This window comes from Ixodes scapularis, unplaced genomic scaffold (genome assembly GCF_016920785.2).
Source record: "Ixodes scapularis isolate PalLabHiFi unplaced genomic scaffold, ASM1692078v2 PGA_scaffold9__187_contigs__length_104089568, whole genome shotgun sequence".
Taxonomy (NCBI): domain Eukaryota; kingdom Metazoa; phylum Arthropoda; class Arachnida; order Ixodida; family Ixodidae; genus Ixodes; species Ixodes scapularis.
In genome coordinates, this window is record NW_024609884.1 from 61547365 (window position 1) to 61571916 (window position 24552).

Below are 24552 nucleotides of genomic sequence, written 5' to 3' on the forward strand. Positions count from 1 at the left end.
CTTAGTTTTTGATTAATATTTCTATTTCTTGCTCTAAATATAATATATTTCATTTTTTCAACGTTTATTTCTAATTCATTGCACGCCAACCACATACTTAACTCTATCATCCAGTTGTTCGCTAATGTTTCCAGCCGATCTATGTTCGTACCCGAAAAAAATACATTTGTGTCATCTGCATAAAGTATAATATCAGGAGTATGTGGTATGTTAACAATATAATTAATGTAATTTAGAAATAGAAGTGGTCCGAGGATTTATCCTTGGGGAACCCCATAATGTATATTAGCAGTTTCTGATTTTTTGCAACCAAGAGTGGTGTATCGGACACGTTCACAATGTATCATGAAAACGTGTAGCGTCGCAGGACGGGATGTCAACTTCTGACGGTCGTCTAGTTCGGTTTCGGCTGGCTGCTCCTCGTGACTTACCACAGTGTCCGGAGTCGTGGTCGATTGTGAAACCTTCGTTGCCGCACACCAGGCTGAACTGGGACTGCTGGAAAGACTGCTGCCACAGCTGACCGCCGACCTCAGCTATCTCCCGGTAAAACTCGGCATCGGACGTGATGATTTGGTGCGAAAGCACCTGGAGGTCTTCGATCAGACCCTCGGCCGGAGGCACGCCGTCGTCGTCGGAGTTGACGTTGTGCTTCGCCTGCGCGGGCAGAGAAGGGGGTCTCAAGGACAGATGGTCGTGACAGCTTCTCTTGTATCAACTGTGTGGTTGTCAGTGGTCAGAGCGCAGTCAAAGGCCTGAAGGGCGATTTTTACCCCGTTTTGTAGGAGCGTCGGCTCCTACAAAACGGGGTAAAAACCGGTTTTGTTGGAGCCGATGCAGCTGTTGCCATAGCGACCCTCGCACTCGGTCGGACTCAACACAGGTGTGTGAATCGCCCTTGAGCCCCTAGACTCTTTAAACACAAAGTTGGAGCCGAAAGTTTACGGAGCGCACATATTGTACTTTGGCGGCAAAAGTGATCGGTCATCGTTGCCGGAGTTCAATCGGCGCGCCCCGTAACTTTGATCCCAACCTTGTGTTTGGCAAGTCTAGGGCCCAAGAAGACCTACCAACACGTATACACCTGCTAAAACCACAAGGTCACGGCGCGCTCACGGCGCCTGATTGGTGTAGTCGATGATTCCACAAGCGCAGAAAGATGACGAACGCCGAGCCGCGATTCCGGCGCTGCTTGATTCGTCCCATCGGCGCATAGAGCGTAGGCTATGCTCTGACTTAAGGCTGGTTCACACTGCCCCGTTTTCTTACGTTACGTTCCGAAAAGTCACCGGGAAATCTGTGCTTCGTATTAAGCGTGGCTCCCAATTCAAGGAGATAGCCTGGCACGCGATATTCGAGACACGAAGGTTTCGGTGACTTAGACGTAACGTAAGAAAACGGTGATGTGTGAAAAGTTGAACCGAGCTCAACTCCTTACGTTACGTTACGACGAGCCTTGTGCCCTTGGTTGCCACGGTAACTCACCGTCCTAGCTCGTCATCACCGAAACATTCGTGTCTCAAATGTCGCGTGCCGCATAAAAAGTGACTGGTTAATTTTCTGTAGCGAATGTACCCCTTGATTACCGTTCCGAGAATCGAAGCAAGGAACGCATTCTCGTTACTTTCTGTCCGAGTAATCAACAATGGTACTTATTTCCTTCTTTCAGAACGTCTAAAACGCCTACTTTGTTTTAGCCTCTACTCGCACTGTGCTTCTGAAATGTCAGATAAGCGATCGAAACTGGAATACACAAAACAAGATACTCCCGTTTGGATCTAAGCCCGTCGACCCATTTATATTATTCGGAACGCTTTTATCTTTTGAGCCATCTGCAAACAGGAACAACAGAGTGTGTTTGAACCATCGTACGTTCTGCTTTTCAGGCTCTAGTGCATTTGTATTGTCTTGTTATACTTCAGCATATAATTCTAGAAAATTACAAGACCGATTTTTGCGCTAAACTACGGGGCGGTTAGAGAGAGGAGAGTTCGGTCTACAGTTTAAGACGGAATGTGTGCTTGGAAGCTTCAATACTCTACGAAACCTATCTAGATTTTGATCACAACATAACGAGAAACATATTTATATTTAAATATGTTTCCACAAAACCTTTCTCTCATGACTTCTTGAGTTGGAGCTGCCTTTTATCAGCCAAACTGGAGAGTTTAGCTTAATCAGAATACAACAATTTAAGGGGGACACTAAATATCATCAAAAATAATGATCGACCGATCTCCCCAAAATGCGGAGCGAAACCAATTTAATAGTTCTACAGTTACCCAATTCGGAGCCGAACCGTTATTTTCTTCGGAATCTGTACCTGAAAAACGATTTGCTTTGAGTTAACTAGCCTTTTCTAGAAGGGCCTATCGTGCGTGGCACATTGGCAATGCTACTTGGTTCACTTGAGTAGTCATGAGATAGACACCTGAATGGTCCAGACGACCTTCATGGCGGGGGAGTGAACAGAGGGATCGGACACGTTGCGAAACGTCTCGCAGACGAAAGTGATGTTGTCGCACTTGGCTTGAAGGCAGATGTCACCGGTCCGGTTTAGCAGGCCGGCGACCACCGTGGGCACGAAGTCCACGTGCAAGCTCTGGGCGGAGCAGTTGGGAAGCCCCACGTAGAACATGATGCTGCCCTCGAAGTATGTGGGGGAAGGTAGACCTGCATATCGGAAGCGAGACCTTAGACGTGAAACGCGTGGGAAGCGATAGAGCACGCGTCGAGACGCACGTGTGCACTGGGGCAGGTGTTTGAGTCCGTAAGCCTCCTGGAAGTCGAACAAGACGCCTTGCGTACATTCCACGTAGCCCCTCGACAAGAGCGGATACTCGTCTGTTGCTATGGTGTAGCCGTCGGCGCACCGGAAACGACAGGTGACCAGCCCCGCCCTTCTCCTACACATGATGTTGCCATTTACAGGAGCTTCGAGCGATAGACACCGGGACTCTGAAAGGAGGGGTAGCGAGTGAGCGGGCTGTCGCCGAGGGCGCGCATGCAGCCGGGGGAGTGCGGAGTCAAGAGGCCGTCGAGGGCCGTCCTTACTCACCCCTGAACGGCGCGAACTGTCTAGCGTTCACAACATAGTCGCATTGGGTTTCAGCCTGGCTTTTATTGTCTTTAGCCGTACAGCTGACGTTGTACGTGCCGGGACCGTGCAGGCTGCTGGGGGTGCACGTCACCACGGCAGCGTCGCCGGACGAGCTCACGAAATCTGGCGTCTTGAGCACGACGGGGAACGAGTCGTGTACTTGCTCCACGTCTACACAACCACTGCTCCACTCAGAGAGGCGGGGAAGAGTTTCACCTGCGTGGGCAATCGAATGGGTGCAGAAACGGCTAAAACCATCCCCAGTGTAACTACGAGTTCGTACCTTTGACTATTACCTTAAACGTACAGGATACAGATGTCTTGAGCTCCTGGTCCTCAGCTCGGCACTCGATCCGGTGCTCACCGAAGTCATCTAGTTTCCCCGGCGAACAAAGGACCTCCACAGGATCTCCCGAGCCTCCGCGGTACACGGGTGTGGGCACTGTCACATTGCTGAGGTCGTCGGTACCCACTTCGATGTCCACGCAGCCGCTCACTCTCACCGGGGCAAGCTGCTCTGCAAGTTCGTACCACTGCTGCTACGATCATCGACCTTAGGCTAACGGATTCGGCGGAGACGCGTGCCTACATACACCGCCCAACGTTTCCTGTTAACGGGAGACAATCTGGAGTGGAAGTGGCATGTTGACCGTAAACCTGTTTGCCACCAGGGAATCGCCTTCGTTGCGATCCTCGGAAGTAGACTCAGCCAGTCTAGGGGTTCAGGCAACTGTCCGGTAAAAATTAAATGATATGCGCCCCTTTCTCTCATGACCGGCAGAGAAAACGTATACTTTTTAGACAAATAAGGTAACATTACAATTTCAAAAAATTGGGTCTCTTCCACGTCTCTCATCGTAGATCAGAATGGTCGACCCAGTGAGAAAGCGGATGCTATAGCCTTCTTCGTAAACACTGATTATTTAAAAAAATAAACTACGGCACAACGCACGAAGACGGGGAAGGAATATGCTAGAATTATAGAAACGGCCGCCGATGGCGGGAGCGAGAAGAAGCTATACGAAAGACCTGCTGTCTTCTAGAAAGTTCTCTTTCGAGAAAGGACTACGCGCAAACATTTATAGACGTCACTCATTTGTCAGTCATCATATCCTCGAATAGCTGTGCTTAATTTGCTCTCAGCCAAAGTCTTAGAGTTACTGTTATTTTCTGATATAGAGTAAAAAAATCCCAAGAAAAAAACAACAACAACAATAAACAATGAGACAAGAAGCAGAGGCATGAAAACGTACTCCCTTGGAGTGCCTTAACATGGCAGCCGACATTTGCTATTCGAGACCTAGCTATGCCTCTAAACGAAATGTCGGCTCCCATCCTGAAGCACCAACTGAACCCCATATAACTAGTAAATAAAAGAATAACCCCCAGAAAACATAATCTTTGTGAGTAACCTGAATAGGTTTCTAACTCAATAAAAAGATCACCTATACTCAGATGTGAAACCGATTTGACTGAGTCCAGAGCCAGCTTATACCTATAATGTGCCTCCAACTAGTGTGTGTAGATAACCCTCAATTTAGTAACGTCCAGCCGTATTCACTTCGACTAACTAGCTTTGGTTGTAAGTTAGTAGCGCGTCTATTTAGTAGCCTGATAAATGTAGAATCGGCGACTAAAAAGTGACTAGGCCAGGCGGTATTCACGAGCGCGAAGCAAGCGTGTGATTATCTAGTCAGGAGTAACAAGCGGGAGTGACGTAAAAGTTTGCAAACGACCACACAAAATATGTTGAGATAGACAGTGGCAGCGGTTGCGTTTTTAAAAGATGTGTCTCAGTATATTTGCCTTCGGAGCTTTCGTAGTAGAATAGTTGTCGGAGATGTTCTTTGGGAAATATGAAAGGCGCTTACGCGCTGCCTCTCGTGCGTGATAATCAGAGTCCTGCACCCTTTTTCGGCTCCTCACAAGGAGAGCGAATCTCGCATGGCCTGGTCAGGTCTGATGGGGAGGGCGGTTGCGCGAGCACTGGGTGAGGCGCCGAAGGCCTCTAAACCAACAGTGCCCCTTCGGAAGATGAAGTCCGAGCAAACTTTTGCCGCCTTGGCTGACCTTGTTCAGACATCTCTCTTTTCTTCCACCGTGGCTTAAACGCCCCATCTGTGCACGTTGCACAGATGGCGCGAACAGTCAGATATAGTATAGCTGAAAATACATGACATCTGCTGTCTCCATCTTCGACGCTGAGCACGTCTGTGATGCCAAGACCCACGACTTGCGTTGCGACAATCTCACACAATGAAGAATTGTAACTTGGCGCAATATAGCCTTAGTTGCTGATGCGCCATAAACCCCCAATCAATCAATAAATCAAGCAGAATTGTAACGTCATGCGCATCATGCGAGAATTGCAAACACAGCAGTTAGATACGTCCTCCAGGCACCCGGTGTCCTATTGCCAGCAGAATAATATGGTAACAATGAACATACGTATTATTAATAATGCATCGTATATGCAGTTTTTTTCAATTCTTACACATTTGTTGAAAGAAAACCGTGAAAGCTACACTAATGCGGTTTTTCCAGGTCGGTTATACGGCCAGGCGGACATAATGTGGGTGACTAACCTTTGCGATAAGTCGGCTAATTAATTAAAATTCGTTAATTAACTTCTTAATTAATGTAAATATACATATATTTCCAATTTGAAACTTGCTCAGCATCATCGAAAACCACTAAATCAACTAATTTTATAAAGATATCGTGCCGGGGCAGCATTTTACGGCGTTCTGTAGAAACGCTCGATGTGGACGCGTTTCCAGATTTCGGTTTCTTATCGGAGCGCATCACGGCGCCCCCGGTCCTGCTCCCTTGTGGTTGAGACGCGCAACACACGTGCGCCCTACTTCCCTCCATTCTACAGGGGGGGCGAAAGGGTGGCGTCGCGCCGCGACCACCGGGGAGCAGGACTGCGGGCGCAAAGATGCGCTCCGATACGAAACCGAAATCTAGAATCGCGTTCAAATGAAGCGTTTTTACAGAACGTTGTAAAACGCTGCCCCGGCGTTGTATCCTTCAAAAAATAGTTGATTTAGTGGTTTTCGATGATGCTCAGCACGTTCTTAATTGGAACTATATGTATATTTTCACAAATTAAAAGTTATTTAACGAATTTCAATTAATTAGCCGACTTATTGTAAAGATTAGCCACGCACATAATGTCCGGCCTGGCCGTATAACCCACCTGCACAAACCGCATTAGGGTAGCTTTGACGTTTTTTTTTAAACAAATGATTAAGAATAAAAAAAGCAAAGAAAACACCCTATACATATATATATATATATATATATATATATATATATATATTCTACCGGGCGCACAGTTCCTTAAATGCAGGCTTTATGTCTCTTCTGTGTCAAGCACTCGACTGCACCACGGAGGTCCTAATCGATGTTTCTTTTTATTCTTTATTCCCACCCACTAAAAGAGAAAGAAGACTTACTTTGGCAGAGATGAATGATATCATTGCTCCAGGTGCCGTTGGACAGACATATTTTTGTGGACCACTCTTGCCTGCCTTTGGGAATGACGTAGCCCGGCTGGCAGTTGTGCTGGCACACGTCGCCCACCGGATGAAATCGGTCCTCAGCTGCGTTGCGAACTTCCGAGCAAGACACTAGGCTGAAGGGGTCGCTCGAGAGCGGTGGACATCCGGGAGCTGCACGATCGACATTCTGGGTGTACAGAGACGTTCGATAGAGGGTCATGCGACCCAACCATCGAGAGAAAGAGAGGGCTCCAGAGGTTTCCGCTTACCCTCCACAATGACACTGAAGGTGCAAGAGGACACAGTTCCCAGCTCTGCGTCTGTGGCAGTGCAGCTACTGACGTGCGTTCCGTAGGCGATCACTTGAGGCAAGCTGCAGTTGACCGCAGCTTCGGTATCGTTGAACGCTTTGAACACAGGCGTGGAGACGGGGACAGGAAAGGACACGGTGAGATTGTCTACAACCACGGTGTAATCCTGGCAGCCCCGGGAGAGTTGTGGGTTCTGATGCTCTGTGTGATAGAAAGACGAAGGTGGAGGAAAGGGATTAAGCTAACTTTAGAAAATATACTAAAACTAAGAAACTCGTTTTTTGTTTTTTTATTCTTACACGGGCTGCCTCTCGTGCGTGATAATCAGAGTTCTGCGCCCTTTTTCCGCTTCTCGGACGGAGAGCGAATCTTGCATGGCCTGGTCAGGTCTGATGGGGAGGGTACTGCACCGAGCCCTGTGCGAGGCGCCGAAGGCCTCTAAACCAACAGTGCCCCTTCGGAAGATGAAGTCCGAGCAAACTTTTGCCGCTTTGGCTGACCTTGTTCAGACATCTCTCTTTTTTCCCACCGTGGCTTGAACGCCCCATATCTGCACGTTGCACAGATGGCGCGAACAGCCGGACATAGTATAGCGGAAAATATATGGCATCTGCTGTCTCCACCTCCGACGCTGAGCACGTCTGCGATGCCGAGAACCACGACTTCCGTTGCGACAATCTCATACGATGCAGAATTGTAACGTCATGCATCATGCGAGAATTGCAAACACAGCCGTTGGATACGTATTCCAGGCACCCGGTGTCCTATTGCTTGCAGAATAATATGGTAACAATGAACACACATATTATATATAATGCACCATATATACAGGGTGTTTGTTTTTATTCTTACACATTTGTTAAAAGAAAACCGTAAAAGCTACACCAATGCGGTTTTTGGAGGTGGGTTATACGGTCAGGCGGACATAATATGGGTGACTAATCTTAGCGATAGGTTGGCCAAGTAATTCAAATTCGTTAATTAACTTCTTAATTAGTGTAAATAGACGTATAGTTTAATTAGAAACTTGCTTAGCATCACCGAAAACCACTAAATCAACTATTTTAGAAGGATATCACGCCGGGTCAGCATCTTACGGCGTTTTGTAAAAACGCCCCATTTGGACGCGTTTCCAGATTTCGGTTTCTTATGGGAGCGCATCACGGCGCCCGCGGTCCTGCTCCCTAGAGGTTGAGACGCGCAACACACGTGCGCCCTACTTACCTCCATTCTACAAGGGAGGCGAAAAGGATGCGTCGCGCAGCGACCACCGGGGAGCAGGACCGCGGGCGCAAAGATGCGCTCCGATAAGAAACCGAAATCTAGAAGTGCGTCTAAACGAAGCGTTTTTACAGAACGCCGTAATATGCTGCCCCGGCGTTATATCCTTCTAAAATTAGTTGATTTAGTGGTTTTCGATTATGGCCAGCAAGTTTTTAATTGGAACTATATGTCTATTTTCGCTAATTAAAAGTTAATTAACGAATTTTAATTAATTAGCCGACTCATCGCAAAGATTATCCACCCACATAATTTCCGCCTGGCCGTATAACCCAGCTGCACAAACCGAAACCGCATTAGTGTAGCTTTCACGTTTTTTTAAAACAAACATGTAAGAATAAAGAAAACAAAAACACCCTATATATATATATATATTTTTTTTTTTCTACCGCGCGCACAGTTCCTTAAAGGATTACTACAACAAAATTTCGGCGCTTATTTTATGATCTAGATGTGTTCAAAGGAGCTGTATCACATCGGACACACCAATATCTTGTTAAAAAAGACACAGAAAGGAATTTTAAAACGAATCAAGCGATAAGCAAAGAGCACCTGGTGGATGTCGCTAACGCCTCGTTTGTAGTGCCCGTCTAGGAACCTTGAGAGGTAGTGACGCTTATTGTCTCGCCTCCGGCCACGACGAGAGAAGAGGGGAAGGAGGAACTCCCCTCTTCACGAGAATCCCTTTTGTGTGACCATGACGTCGCTATTGTCCCTCTACAAGATTACAGAAGATAAACCCGTCACTCAAAATTCGTACAAAAGCAGCCGCTTCGGTGGCTGGAACGACTAGGACATCCTCTCGACGTCAGCCTCGCCATAGCTCCGCTCGTCCCGAGACGAACTATGTCACGATTGCGTCGGATGTCACGTGCTCTAAGGTGGGCCCTTCTCCAAGCCCTTGCCAGAGCGAGCCGTTTTTAACGAAAAATACAGCAACCAGGCTCAAAATACCAACGTGCGATTGTCATTTACAGATATTGTAGATCATATTCAAGCTATTTTTGAACACGACGGATATATTTCAAATTTCGTTGAAGTATCCCTTTAAATGCAGGCTTTATGTCTCTTCTGTGTCAAACACTCGATTGCACTACGGAGGTCCTAATCCATGTTTTGTTTTTTATTCTTTATTCCCACCCACTAGAAGAAAAATGAGACCCTTACTTTGGCAGAGATGGATGATGTCATTGCTCCAGGTGCCGTTGGACAGACATATTTTTGTGGACCACTCTTGCCTGCCTTTGGGAATGACGTAGCCCGGCTGGCAGTTGTGCTGGCACACGTCGCCCACCGGATGAAATTGGTCGTCAGCTGCGTCGCGAACTTCCGAGCAAGACACTTGACTGAAGGGGTCGCTCGAAAGTGGCGGACATCCGGGAGCTGCACGATCGACATTCTGGGTGTACAGAGACGTTCGATAGAGGGTCACGCGACCCAACCATCTAAAGAGACAGGGCGCCAGAGGTTTTCGCTTACCCTTCACAATGACACTGAAGGTGCAAGAGGACACAGTTCCCAGCTCTGCGTCTGTGGCAGTGCAGCTACTGACGTGCGTTCCGTAGGCGGTCACTTGAGGCAAGCTGCAGTTGACCGCAGCTTCGGTATCGTTGAACGCTTTGAACACGGGCGTGGAGACGGGGACAGGAAAGGACACGGTGAGATTGTCTACAACCACGGTGTAGTCCTCGCAGCCCCGGGAGAGTTGTGGGTTCTGATGCTCTGCGTGATAAAAAGACGAAGGTGGAGGAGAGGGATTAAGCTAACTTGAGAAAATATAGTAAAACTGAGAAACTATAGTCCGTTGCAACCTAAGAACGAAGGGCGAGGGTAAGACGGGCCGGGGAGGAGGAAGCAGACGGAACGCTAAAGAGAGAAGGAGGTTTCCCCCTCTCTTCTCCAGAGTTCCGCCTGCTTCCTCCTCCCCGGCCCGTCTTAGCCTCGCCCTTAGTTCTTAGGTTGCAACGGACTATAGAACACTATAAGTTTCCTTGTCACGAAAGAAGACAGACGCGTTTAATAAAAAAATCAGATTCTTGGACCTCAGAAGTCTGTTCCCCTTTTGACAGCAGTTAGAACGCAACGAGGGACATTTGGGACTTTTAGCAAACCATTGTAGTGTTCCGCGTACCGCAGTACGGAGCCTTTGAAGCATGCTTTCAAGCGCGCGCCCGGGTGATACCGTGACCGCGTGGCACGCGCTTAAAAGCATGCTTCAAAGGCTCCGGTAGTGCGGTACGCGGAACGCGATAACGGTTTGATAAACGTCTATTATCCTTGGCTTCCTCTTCTTCTGCTCTGAAGAACCGTAGAGTCTCAAACCTAAAGTGGCTTAGGCACTTCACGATGCTTACTGCCGTGTTAGGCCGTCGAGGAAACAATCAGAATTGGTAATAGTAGCTAAAAAATATTTTTATCGTCTCGTGAAGGGACTAATCCCGTTTCCTCTCAAAGGGTAACTCCGCTCCACATTTTCGATTTTGAAGTTATGGCAGTTTTTAACTAAGCTTGCATTGCTGAATCCCGTGGTAAACGTTCTGATCGGTATTGTATATAGATAGTTTTGTAGAAATCTAATTTCATAATTTTGCTTCGGGGCTCACCACGAAATCAAAACTGCCAGCTTGAAGGGACGGCAACACTGGCACTTGGCTGCCATGTGACGTCACGATCGTAGCGTGAAACATTTGGAGGTCTCATTTGCACAAATAGATTTAAGAATGAGAGAAGTTTATTTTAATTTACTGTTTTTCTCTATAGATACACAGTCCGTGTAATAAACATTAAAGTTAATTTATAAAGTTGACGATCGAAGGTGAGTTCGACCAAGCTTAATTAAAAACACAATTTTATTATTGGTGCAGTGCCGGCAGCATGGCTATTGTGGCCGCATTGCTTTACCTATCTTTTTGCTTCTGAACAAGAAAATTGGAAGCTATAGGTATCTGAAAGCGGTTTAAGAAGTTAAAGGTTAAAACCGCTGCATCCCACGGTCAAGCGGCAGGGCGGCAACAGCGACTATAGAACATCATCCTTCAGTCTCTTGTTTTTTGCGGAGAAACCAGCCGGAGACGCAACCCAAAATCTCGTTTGTAGCTAACCGGCCTAAACTGATAAGAACGAAGTTTTAATAGGACCTTTCGCTAAATTATACCCTATTTACCCGATCATAAAGGTTCCTTTAGGTAAGGGACCTTTAGGGCCAGCGGCGAATCAGTTCGCGATGCTCCGCGCGTGACAAGTGCTCGCGACCCAAGAGAGCGGACTGATTCGCCGATTGCAAAGGGACCTATGTTAAAGGTACCTTTAGGCTGGCCGTGTGAATGGGGCATTAATCAAGCATGAAAGATCATGTGGGAACGTAGGTAGACGCGATGCACGTGCTCACCTTCTATATAGAAAAGATTCGAAGTAAAAACCCAAAATAAAGCGTCCGTGGAACGCGCGTGCGAAGTGCCATTTCTTTTAGATTTTTGCTTTCGAACAGTTAGAGCTGGAAACGCCAGCACCCGCAGCACCTGTACCCACTTTCGTCAAGATGTTTACTTGGCACTATATTTCGTTTCAAGTCCAGACGCAGCCGATGCAAAAGCGCGAGCTCCGGGCTTCCAGCGTCCCTGCCAAGCACGAGCGCTCGTGCTGTGCGAGCACTGTTCAGGCCTGCATGCTCGCGCTCGTAGCATCGACTGCGTCTGAACTTAAGCTGCAACGAAGTATGGAAGTGCGCGGCATTCTGGAGTCCATCCAGTGAACGTCATCGTGGAGAGCAACAGCGCAAATCGACGAGGACACAACAGGGAAACGCACAAGGGAGACAAAAGACACACTTAGAGCTCTGGTATATTCATCTTGTACAGTCTCCGGCAATATGAAAGACCCACAGGGATCGCGTGGCCGAGGCGGTGGCTGGCGGGGGCGCTGCGAGCGCTCCGGGTAATTCCATTCTGCTTCGAGGGAAGGACGCTCACTCGGGCTCAGTTAAAGCGCAACGCGCTTATCAGTTTGTGCTGAGCCCCGAGTGAGCGTCCTCCCCTCGAAGCAGAATGGAATTGCCCGGAGCGCTCGCAGCGCCCCCGCCAGCCACCGCCTCGGTCACGCGCTCCCAGTGGGTCTTTCATATTGCCGGAAACTGTACTTCCTCAAGGTAAGTAAACAAAAATAGTAAAAAAAAAAAAACTGAAATTGTCACGTCATAAATCACAAACTACGTCAAGCATTCATATGAATGGCATCGACTGACATCTTTGATGTAAATCGCAGAAAAAGTGATTAGTCGTTAGTTGTTTATACAGCGGGAGGTAGTCTGCAAAACATGGCGATAAGGTTACCCACTGTAGATGAGAAATGTAGCCAGTGCAGTGCAACTGCTAGCCTGGGGTCTTTAACGTACACCAAGCAGTAGTGATACACAACCACACGCCGGTACGATGTTCTAAATCGGACAAAAAAACTTACAGAAATATATTAAAATAGCTATGGTAAAGGTGAAGTAAGAGGAAGACGCTGTAGCGAACGGCCGCTTTTTCTTACTATCCGTGGATTCCGACAATTGAGACCGACGAACCGAACGAGGTCTTCAAGTTTACAGCACCTACCGATAATACTGCCAAAGGCTTCTTCCGTCTTCTGGCCGTCACTAGAGGTGACGCAGCCCACAATTCTCAGCGTACCCGTCCGGCCAATTAAACCCTTCGGCTCTCACACATCGCAAGGTATGGCCGAGCAACTGGCCCATAATAAAAAAACGCTTAAGGGGCAACATCAAAAGAGGAACTTAAATCGACGTTTCTGAAAGTTTTAGACGAGCAATTTTTGACAAAAAAAAAATGCAGAAAACCATAAAATTCATGGCTAGAAAAGCCGAAAAAGCTAAGCCTAAAGACAACTCCACCATCTTGCAATCAACACCTGACGGCGAGAAAGGTGCAAAACAACACGCCACTTTAGGATAGCAAACAACCCTTGCGCCACCATTGACATCACACGCAACACCTTTTACCTCAACAAGCGAGCCGACATCAGAAACTTGCTTGAGGCAGGAGATAAACTTCCGTGGTTAACTATCACCAAGAAGAAGTGTTTAAAAAAGCCAGTCACACTCCAGGGATCCCAAGGCAAATCCACGCTCAAGGGTTCTGAGATGCACTACACCATCAAGATCGGGCTAAGAACTAAGAGTCTTCATGGATATCCTCAGTGTTGGGAAGTACTTTAAGCATGTTGTACTTAAAGTACTACATCAGGTAGGTTTAGTAAACTTGTACTTTACTTGAAGTATATTCTCTGAGTACGTACTTGTACTTAACTTAGAGCATGTTTTTTTCTGGCACTTTCCGAGGAAAGAACAACTCCCGACTTCAACGTGCATTCCCCAAATTTGTTTTTGTTAAATTTGTACCACGAAATGATTATTTGTCAACTCTGAAGAAATACTGGGAGGGATATTCTACTCTCACCAGAAACGTGAGCAGACGATGCATTGCTCTGTTTGTTCTCGGGGTGGCTTTCTCGTAGCTCTTTGAACTCTACTACTTTTCTCTCCGTCAGCACAAGCGAGAAGGTTAAGATATTAGGAGAGCGAAATTATTCATAATGTAACATTGAGACAGTGGTGCGGAAACATGAAAAACTTTCAAGCCGAAGAAAAAGACAACAAAGAGAATGTCTCAATGTTTTAAGACGTTCTGTGTTGTATTTTCCTTCTATACTTGTGAGTTCACCAAATTTTTTTTTCGCACCACCATGTCAGGCATTACATTATGATTAATTATTACCAGCTCGCCTACACACTCACTGATTTTAGTTAAGGAGAGGATACTCATTTAGAAAAGGATTGCTTGTGGGAACTACGGGGCTGACGTTATGTTCTCTGCTAGTACGTTTAATGGGCGATTCACACAGTTGCGTGAGTCCGACCGAGTGCTGCTGCAACGGCTTGCGACGTTAACCCTTTTACGGGTTGCTCTGGAGACGGGATTTTAAGCCGCTTACAACCGCCCCGTTGCCATAGCAATCCTTAAAAAGATTAACGTCGCAAGCCATTGCAGTCGCACACGGTCAGACTCACACAAGTGCGTGACCCAGCCTTAACCCACCTGGGTGGAACAAGCCACTGGAAGCAGCGCTAAATTCAAAAGTCGGAGGGACTTCTGAGTTTGGCACCATTTCTGAAAATAACTACTCTGCTGCCATTTGATTTTATTCAATATTCGCTGCCGTTTCCGAAAATAAGTCATGCACCGCCGATTACACCTGGGGCAATGTATACCAGTTAAAAAATCACTGTATAGGCTATGGGGGAATGAAAGGGCATAATGAAAGATTGTGTTAAAAGGTACATCTAATTTCACTTTGAAAGTACGTTGTGTTTGTAGTGCTTTACTTCAAGTACATTGCACCAAGTTTACTTACTACCTTACTTCAAGTACATCACATCTCATTTACTTTGTACTTTACTTAAAGTTTTTATTGGATGCACTTTCCAACACTAAACATCTCCAAGGAAGCCATACATTAGCCGTTGTCGAACGTTCTCGGCAGGAACCTACAAGAGGCCTCACACAATGTTTTCAAAAATAGCTACACAATTTCAGTCAGAACAACTCTAGAATCTACTGCTCACTTCTTACTTGGCATGACGGAAATGCCGATCCCCAACGGTTCTCCTATCCCGGCTAAACCCTTTCAAACCATGAGGGAAACCGGATCAGATGTGCCATGTTTAACGTAGACCCAGAAGAAGACAACGCCTTGCTCAGGGTAAAGCGCGAATCTCAAACCCTCACCATATCTGCCCGTCTCATGGGAAAGAAAGGTCGCACGGCGCTCATCACGTTCCAAAAGGAGAAAAAAAAAAAGCTTTTGAGGTTTGTGTAAAACTCTTGCTCCATCATGCAATTTGCCCACAAAGCGAAGACAGTAACCTGCAATAACTAACAAAGTATTCTCCACAAATCAGACATATATGCCCCGGAGATGCAATCTGCTGATCGTGCCGAAGGTCACACGAGGAAACTCAAAATGACAAAGGTAACTGCAACGCATGCCCGGACCTGGGGCCTTTTCGCCAGGTGTTCTAGAAGACCGGAAACCTGTCAACAGGCAAGGACTGAGCAAAAAAGGTAAAACTTACCAAGAAGGAACCAAAAGCAAGAACAAGCCCAAAGCTTTACAACCCCCAAAAGCAAGGCGCCCCCTCCCCATTCACACCCGGTATGGAAGACTGGTCAGAAGCAACACACCCTCGGCTGGCACGGCGAATTCGCCAAGGAGGAAACTGCAAAGGCACACCTAGCGAGGGTAGAGTTTAAAATTCGGCAGCGACACTTAAGACTGCTTACGTGTGGGAATGCGAAAGGCGTTATAGTCCCTTTGGTGAAATGTTTTCGACTGATGTTTTCGACATGCAATAAAGTTCATTCTGCTGATTCAGTGTGTGTGTTTGCGGATACGTTGGCCAAAGACCGGAAACATTCGGACCATTTTGCTGCAGAGCGATGAATTTCATTGTGTTCTCTTGCTTCCTCTTAGGTGTACATCCTTGGGCGACCAGATTTCACAGCTGCCGCTGAGGCAGACAGACGCTTCAGAGTCCATCGCAGTAGAGACAGCACCGATGAAAATCCGAAGAGGAAGTGACGCGCGGGAAGCAGCGTGCTCATTTTATACACTCATGACGTGGCGTCCAGAGTCCACCGCAATAGACACAGCACCGGTTAAATCCGAAGAGCAAGTGATGCGCGGGAGACAGCACGCTTATTCATCACCTCCTAGACAGCAAAGCCTGCGCGTTACGTCACACGACGTCACGTCCGGGAGGCCGACACGGGCGCTGATTGGATGCGAGTGCCGCATCAGCGTTCGCGTGGGGCTCGTTTCCTATCATAGTCCCACGCGAACACTGACGCGACACTCGCTTCCAATCAGCACTCCCAGGTTTCCGAGCCGCTCATTTACATCGCACAAGCCATCCAGCAACGATGGCGCTGATAATCACCCAGTGGAACTGCACACGTCTGGGACTCCATGGCGCAGAGCTCAATACCCGACACCTAAACAAAACTTGCCAAGTACCGTGGTGCGCTTCTGTTACAAGAGGCAAAAGATGACTCTATCAACCTCACTGAGTACAAATCCTAGCAACCCCAATCCTCAACGAGAAATGATCAGAGTCTTCGAGTGAAACTGCCAGGGGTTCCGGAAACGAGTGGCGGAGCGCCGAGTCCGCTTTTTGGATAGACCTGACGAACGTCCTAACGTACTCCTAATTCAGGACACGAACTTCACGGCCATTAACCTTCGTGGATTTTCAATATACTCCAGCCCCCTATAACATCCAAACGCCCAGGCCAAACCACTTACCCTGCAGGGAAAGCTCTCGGCTACGCAAGGAATGACTGACCCAAGCACCAAGGGTGCTATGTTGCGCTTTTTGCTCTCCCAGGAGACTTGGAAGAGGGAAGTGACGTCAATGACTAGAGCAAATGCAGATTGGATGTTGACAGAAGAAAACAAAATCAACATCCAATCTGCATTTGCTGCGTTGTTGACGTCACTTCCCTCTCCCTAGTCTCCTGGGAGTGCAAAAAGCGCAACATAGCCCCCCAAGTCGATCACAACCCTTACCGCTCATTCACACTGACAGCGGATCCGCGTTCGCAAAGCGGTTGCGAACGCGGTTGCATAAAGATCCAGTACAATTGCACGCGCCCTCGATGATATCAAGTGCGCGTGCGATTGTACTGAATCATTATACAACCGCGTTCGCAACCGCTTTGCGAACGCGGATCCGCTTCCAGTGTGAATGAGCGGTTACTGCGCCGATGGACAGGAAATTGTGGCGGTGCGGATCTCGGTCCAGCAGCAAATCTTCGTCCTCCTTCATATACTGCAGACCACTCCAATCCACGACATAGACAAAAGCCCACCTATGGATTGCCCATCTCCACGATCTGTACCCCGAAGAACAGAAGCTCTACGGAGGAGACTTTAATCTCCACCAACCTCTGTGGGACTACAAGCGAGACTCCACGGGAGCGGAAGACTTTGTTGGCGAGATGCAAACCTTCCGCGTAAAGCTCCTAAACAAGAAGGGAGCCAAAACAAGCCTAGGAGGTTTTTGGCAGTCGGATAACACTCCCGACCTCACTTTGATCACAAAGCCGTGCATTCAGCAGCATAAATGTGTCCCCTCGGATACGTGGGGCAGCCACCAGTTCCGTATTCGCTTCGAATTTTCGCAAACGAGACGGATAACGGAAAAAATAAAGAAAAAACAAAAACGTACGACTACACCGAACACTGGGACAAATTCAGGGAAGTTCTTAAGCGCTGAGTTCGAAGACGCCGGCTCTGAACCCCGCCTTAACAGCACCCTGAAGATTACAAAAATCAAAATGGACGTCGACGAAGATGCTACAACACCCGACCTCCATCTTTTCACGCTCTGGGCCAAAATACTGCAAGCGGTACTAAACTATACTGCAAAAGGCTGAAAACCTCTCAAAGCAATAATAACATCTCCAGGGCTACGGTGCACGGAAGCGAATGTCTACGCAGAAAATCTTCTTAAAACTGATGACTTGACTACAGCACACCCCCCTCAGAAAACGTCAATAACGAAACTGTGGCCCGCGAATCGCGCACTTCTCAGAAAGAAGAAATGCAAGGGGCAACGCTCACACTCGCCCTCAAGCTCAATAAGACGGAGGGTCAAGTCGTAGGAGTGGCAGGGATGCTCTTGTTTCCCCAGCCCTGCATAACGAATTAGTTCGCGCTTAGTTCGCCGCTTTATGGAGCTGCCAGTAGGGATCGGTCGACTATCGCGTGTTTATCTTCATATAGATCGCGACTCTACCGAGAGCACAGTTCTTTCTATTCGGGGTTTATGACCTTTACGTGTCAGGAACGTGATTACACCCTGAAGAACCGTTGTTTATTCGCATCTACTAAAAGAGAAAGTAGACTTACTTTGGCAGAGATGAGTGATGTCATTGCTCCAGGTGCCGTTTGAGAGACATGTTTTCGTGGACCACTCTTTCTTGCCTTTGGGAATGACGTAGCCCGGCTGGCAGTTGTGCTCGCATACGTCGCCCACCGGGTGAAATTGGTCCTCAGTTGCGTTGCGAACTTCTGAGCAAGACACAAGGCTGAAGGGGTCGCTCGAAAGTGGTGGACATCCGGGAGCTGCACGATCGACATTCTGGGTGTACAGAGACGTTCGATAGAGGGTCATGCGACCCAACCATCGAGAGAGACAGGGCTACAGATGTTTCCGCTTACCCTTCACAATGACACTGAAGGTGCAAGAGGACACAGTTCCCAGCTCTGCGTCTGTGGCAGTACAGTTGCTCATGTGCGTTCCGTAAGCGATCACTTGAGGCAAGCTGCAGTTGACCGCAGCTTCGGTATCGTTGAACGCTTTGAACACAGGCGCGGAGACGGGGACAGGAAAGGACACGGTGAGATTGTCTACAACCACGGTGTAATCCTCGCAGCCCCGGGAGAGTTGTGGGTTCTGATGCCCTGTGTGATAGAAAGAAGAAGGTGGAAAGGAGGAGGAAAGGTGTCAGCGATTGAAGATAACTTTCTAGCGATTGGCGTTTAGCATCAACCAGGCGGCGCCGACACTCCGTGCCTGGCAGCATAATCTCCAAACACGGTTTCGTACCCTTGAGGCGGTAACGAAGTTACCGCCTCACGGTATTACCATTATAATGGAAACATCAGGCAACGTCTGGTTCGTTCCATGCCAGCTGGGACCATCTCTTTTTTTTTTTTTTTGGTGGCACTATTGGGGTGGGTATAAACTAACCACAACGCAGCGCAATTTATATTGCGAAAAGTTAGTGCTGGAAGCGCTCAAAAGTCTTTAATATCTGAAATCTCCACCTTGGTCCCGTGTCCGCGGACTACCGCCCCAGGAGTTACACCGAAGGAACAAGCCACAATCCCACTAAACCTCCCGACCACCGCAAACAGATCCTGGACTCTGCTTGCTTACGTGCGAGAGGGCGACCTCACTCTGTGCATCACCTATCTTTTCACCCATTCCTCTCACCTCCCCCCCTCCCCCATTTTTTTTTCTGGCTCAGATAGTCAAGAGAACCTGAGTGTTTACCCTTTACAATGTTGAGAGAAAGAGGTAGAGAGAAAGAGATAGAGAATGCCGGAGGCCTATAATGATATTGCCAAGTCACCACTATCTTCATAAATGAACACGGACGCGTTCGACAGACAAACTTTTTGGCTCCTTGAAGCCAATTTTGTTTCTGGCGGAACCTAGAAGAATATGAGAAACATTGAGGTTGGCTTCTGCTTGTTTTGTATGGAGATTCATGGGAAATAAAGATCCGAAGTGGCTGCTTAAAGGCCTGTTCACAGATACAGCGGAGCGCTAAGTTAGCGCTACGTGAGCGCTCGAAGGAGCGCTCCTGTGGCGCTTCCTAGCGCGTGACTTCGTTCTTATACAGCGCGTGGTTAGCGCTTTAGTAGCGCCTTGTTAGCGCTCCAGTAGCGCCTTGTTAGCGCTCATGTAGCGCCTTGTTAGCGCTTCAGTAGTGCCGTGTTAGCGCTTCAGTAGCGCTTCTGGTACCGTGGTGCTGCGGATTAGCGCGTGCACTGCGGTTCCGGTTCCTGTGGTTGGGTGTGCATCAGCAGCACCATGGCGGACATGTGGGATGCTGAAATAGAAATGAGACAAATGCTCTTAGATGCGATTAGTGCATATTTGTGCGGACGGCTTAACGCCCAGAAGAGCCTCCTGGGAGCGCGAAATCTTTCGCCACCGAGATACCCACGGGTACCCGGCGAACCTTGTTCCTAGGCTGAGGGACCGAGACACAGAGCTCTTTCGAAGGTGATTATTTTGAACTGCGTGTCTTTGAAACCAGGGTCACGCATATCGAATAGGAAGCGATGAGGTTGTACCCAATCAATTAGTCGCTCAGAGTTCATGACTCTGGATCGCCTGCCCGACCCTTTGCTTGGAGAGGGACCCTTTTACTTCATCTTCTTTCAATGCCAAAGGAAAAACAACACAAAAAAAAAAATCGCCGTGCACGCGCTGTTCCACAGCAGCAAGCACGGCACAAGGAGCGTGGGAGCGCTAACAAAGCGCTTCTGTAGCGCTAACAGAGCGCTAAATAAGCGCTAACAGAGCGCTGCTGAAGCGCTAACCGAGCGCTACATCACGCGCTAGGAAGCGCCACATGAGCGCTCCTTGGAGCGCTCACGTAGCGCTAACTTAGCGCTCCGCTTTATGTGTGAACCGGCCTTTATGGGAAATAACGATCCGAAGTGTCTGTTTCACGGGAAATAAAAATCCGAATTGACAGTGCCGTGCCAGGCAACGGAAGAGTAAGTCAAATGCTTATAACCGCAAGGTTTTCCGATGGCTCCCTCTCACAGTTCCTATCTGTGACGTCATGGCCAGGATTTTCCTTGGTGTGGGTAAACATCTCAGTGGAAGTTCGGAGTCTCTGTATTCGCAAACTAACACCGCCAAAGTTTCCTGTTTGACATTGCTCTTATTTCTGTAAATGAGAGCAGAATTAGTGGCTATCAAAATTAATTAATTAACAAAAAGAAATAAAGCGTTTGACTCATAGTGGAAAGCCGACCAGTGTTGACGTTTTGACCGCGCACATCGCCATTACTTAATTCTACTAAAAACCCCATAATGAAGGCTTGGCCAGTCGTGGAAAGCCGACAGCAGTTGAAATTTTGGTCGCGCGCGTCGCCATTAATTAATTCCAATAAAGACGCCTAATTTTTTGACGCCCCAGACACAAAAAACATGTTTTGTGGCCGCCGACGTCTGGCTTTTTCTCCCAAAACATGGGGCTAAACTATCAAACTACCGCCGAAGGTACAAGCACGAAAATGTATGTTAATAAACCCTTTCCGAAATTCAGCCTATCTCAGTAACTATCATCACCTAGGTGTATATTGTCACGGGTGGTGACTAAAGAAACAGTAAATAAACAGAAATAAATAAACGTTTAATGTGGCGAACTTGTGAAAAAAAAAAAAAGGGTACAAAAGATAATAACAGAGCGTCGCGGGCGTCGAAGTCGGCGTAGCAGCAGAGTCGAACGCTGGGGCGAAAACTGACTCCGCTCGCCTGGCGGAATCCCTTATGTACCCTCGTGGGTTTCTGGATCGTTCGGCGTGGAAGGTTCGGCGCGTAGAACATTCTAACCTCGAATCAGCAAGATGGTTCTCGAATTTACGAGAACATTACTTTACAGGGTCAACAAAAAAGTGCCTCCGCGGCCAGGAAGCGAACCCTGGCTTTCAGCGTGGAAAGCAAGCGCGATAACCGTTAGGCCACGCGCGCGCTGCCTACTTGGCCAGCTGCGCGCGCGGCATTACTCCCCCTTTTAAAAAGGCATCGTCTCGATGCTACGTAAAAGGCAACAAATCAGAGCGAAACAAACAAAAGCTCGCGAAACACAATCCTATCAAGCGATGCACAAGATCACAGTTCGCAGTCTTATCGTGCGTAGTACGGCTTGAGGCGCACGACGTGGACGACTTCCGGTCGTGGAGCGCGGCGTGATGAAGTCCGTGTTCCGTCGGGCATCACCTCGTAGTTCAGATCCCCGAGTGGACGAAGTACTTGTTAGGCCCCAAGTAGCGCTTTAGGAGTTTCTCACTGAGACCACGGCGGCGGATCGGTGTCCACACCCACACCCTGTCTCCGGGCTGGAAGTGGACGTCCCGACGACGAAGGTTGTAGCGGCCAGTGTCGACACGTTGTTGGGCTTGAATACGGTGTCTGGCGAGCTGGCGGACTTCTGCCCGTTGGGCAACCACCTGGGCGTCGTCGCTTCCGTCGACAGCCGGTTCGTGGGGTAACATCGCGTCCAGCATTGTCGTTACTTTGCGACCATGAACCAGTTGGAAGGGTGTCACCCCGGTGGTCTCTTGCACGGCCGTGTTGTAGGCCAATGTGACGTACGGCAGCACCTCGTCCCATGTCTTCTGTTCCACGTCGACGTACATGGAGATCATGTCGGCGATGGTCTTGTTGAGCCTCTCCGTCAGCCCATTGGTCTGCGGGTGGTACGCCGTTGTGCGCCGACGGCTGGTGTGGCTGAGACGAAGGATTTCTTGCGTCAGCTGGGCCATGAATGATGATCCACGGTCTGAGATCAAAACTTCGGGAGCGCCGTGCCGGAGGACGATGGACTCGATAAAGAACTTGGCGACTTCCACAGCAGTCCCTACAGGAAGGGCTTTCGTTTCGGCATACCGCGTGAGATAATCTGTGGCGACAATAATCCATCTGTTTCCTTGCATCGATGGTGGGAAAGGACTAAGTAGATCCATTCCGATCTGCTGGAACGGTACGGTCGGGGGAGCGATCGGATGTAGGAGACCTGCCGGCTTCGTCGGCGGTTTCTTGCGTCGCTGGCACTCGTGGCAGGACCGTGTGTAGTAGTGAACGGTCTTCGACAGCTTGGGCCAGTAATACCTTTCACGAATTCGGGCCAGCGTACGGCTGTAACCAAGGTGTCCGGATGTCGGGTCGTCGTGGCAGGCTTGGAAGATCTCCGCTCTAAGGTCGGTAGGGATTACCAGCAGCCATGGTGTGCTGTTGTCTCCGAAGTTCTCCTTGTAAAGTACACCTTGTCGGAGAACGAAAGTCGGCAGGGCTCTCAAGAAGACACGGGGGACAGTACCCCCTCGTCCTTCAAGGTGCTCGATTAACGCGCGCAACTCAGGATCGTCTCTTTACGTCGTGCCATGTCGTCGGTGTTCACTGCACCTAGGAAGCACTCGTCGTCATCGTCGTTGCTGCTGCCAGGAGGTGTTTCGACGGGGGCCCTGGACAGGCAGTCGGCGTCGCTGTGCTTCCGGCCTGACTTGTAGACCACAGTCATGTTGAACTCTTGTAGTCGTAGACTCCATCGTGCGAGGCGTCCTGACGGGTCCTTGAGGTTCGCAAGCCAGCAGAGCGAGTGGTGGTCCGTGACTACACGGAACGGGCTCCCGTACAAATACGGACGAAACTTCGTTATTGCCCAGACGACCGCAAGGCATTCTTTCTCAGTCGTGGAGTAATTTCTCTCTGCCTTGGACAGTGTCTGACTTGCGTAGGCGATAACTCGCTGGGTGCCTTCTTGCACTTGAACCAGTACCGCGCCAAGTCCAGCGTTACTTGCGTCCGTGTGAATTTCGGTTTCCGCATCTTGATCGAAATGTCCTAGAACAGGAGGAGTCTGCAGTCGTCGCTTCAGCTCGTCGAATGCCTGCTGCTGCTCCTCGGCCCATTCGAACTTCTCGGCGTCCTTTGTGAGGTTTGTGAGCGGTGCGGAAATTCTTGCGAAATTCCGGATGAAGCGCCGATAGTAGGCACATAGTCCAAGAAACCTTCGCACGGCCTTCTTGTCTGTCGGTGCGGGAAATGCTGCGACGGCGCGAGTCTTCTCTGGGTCGGGGCGAACGCCTTCGTTACTAACCACATGACCTAGGAACTTCAGTTCATCATAGGCGAACCGACACTTCGACGGCTTCAGGGTGAGTCCGGCGGAACGTATGGCTTGGAGAACTGCTCGCAGTCGTCGCAAGTGCTCGTCGAAGTCGCTGGAAAACACTACGACGTCATCGAGGTAGACGAGACAGCTCTGCCACTTCAGTGCTGCCAGTACAGTGTCCATGACACGCTGGAAAGTTGCTGGAGCCGTGCACAGTCCGAAGGGCATCACCTTGAACTCGTACAGCCCATCTGGCGTGACGAAAGCTGTCTTTTCTCGGTGCCGTTCGTCGACTTCGATCTGCCAGTAGCCGCTCTTCAGGTCCATGGATGAAAAGTATCGGGAGTGGCGCAGCCGATCTAACGTGTCGTCGATGCGGGGGAGTGGATAGACGTCTTTCTTCGTCACTGCGTTCAGCTGCCGGTAGTCCACGCAGAACCTAAGCGTTCCGTCTTTCTTCTTAACCAGTACAACGGGAGAGGCCCACGGACTGCTTGAAGGTTGGATTATGTCGTCGTTCAGCATCTCTTGCACTTGCTCCTGGATCACCTCCCTTTCTTTAACGGAGACTCTGTACGGCGATCGATGCACAGGGCGCGCGTCGTCCTCGGTAACGATGCGGTGTTTCGCAACGGCGGTTTGGCGCACCCTCGACGACGTCGCGAAGCAGTCACTGTATTCGGCGAGAAGGTCACTTAGCTGCCGTCGTTTCGGGCTCGGAAGCTTAGGGTCAATGTCGAGCTGCGCTGGCGACGGACTGTCTTGCTGAGGTGGCGAGGTTTCGTCAGTAATCGTGGCGATTTCGGCGGCGTTTCGAAGTTCCTCGACGTGGCCCACGGCTGCACCTTTTGTGAGGTGTTGCTTTTCATTCC

The 24552-nt window shown here is 49.0% G+C and overlaps 1 protein-coding gene across 3 annotated transcripts in view; it reads right to left on the reverse strand.

Annotated features, from left to right (window-relative positions):
* Positions 1-24552, reverse strand: part of LOC8038470 — a 215804-nt gene that overhangs the window by 20246 nt on the left and 171006 nt on the right. For 2 of the 3 annotated variants that reach the window (XM_042287120.1, XM_042287121.1), the window contains 11 exons: positions 18480-18722; positions 18168-18383; positions 9678-9920; positions 9366-9581; positions 6876-7118; positions 6562-6777; positions 3384-3617; positions 3059-3316; positions 2743-2958; positions 2432-2673; positions 432-657 (listed from right to left, as the gene is read on the reverse strand). In XM_042287120.1, coding sequence (XP_042143054.1) covers positions 432-657; positions 2432-2673; positions 2743-2958; positions 3059-3316; positions 3384-3617; positions 6562-6777; positions 6876-7118; positions 9366-9581; positions 9678-9920; positions 18168-18383; positions 18480-18722 — 2553 coding nt within the window. The remainder of the gene's footprint in view (positions 1-431; positions 658-2431; positions 2674-2742; positions 2959-3058; positions 3317-3383; positions 3618-6561; positions 6778-6875; positions 7119-9365; positions 9582-9677; positions 9921-18167; positions 18384-18479; positions 18723-24552) is intronic. The other variant, XM_042287122.1, reaches the window with a different exon arrangement.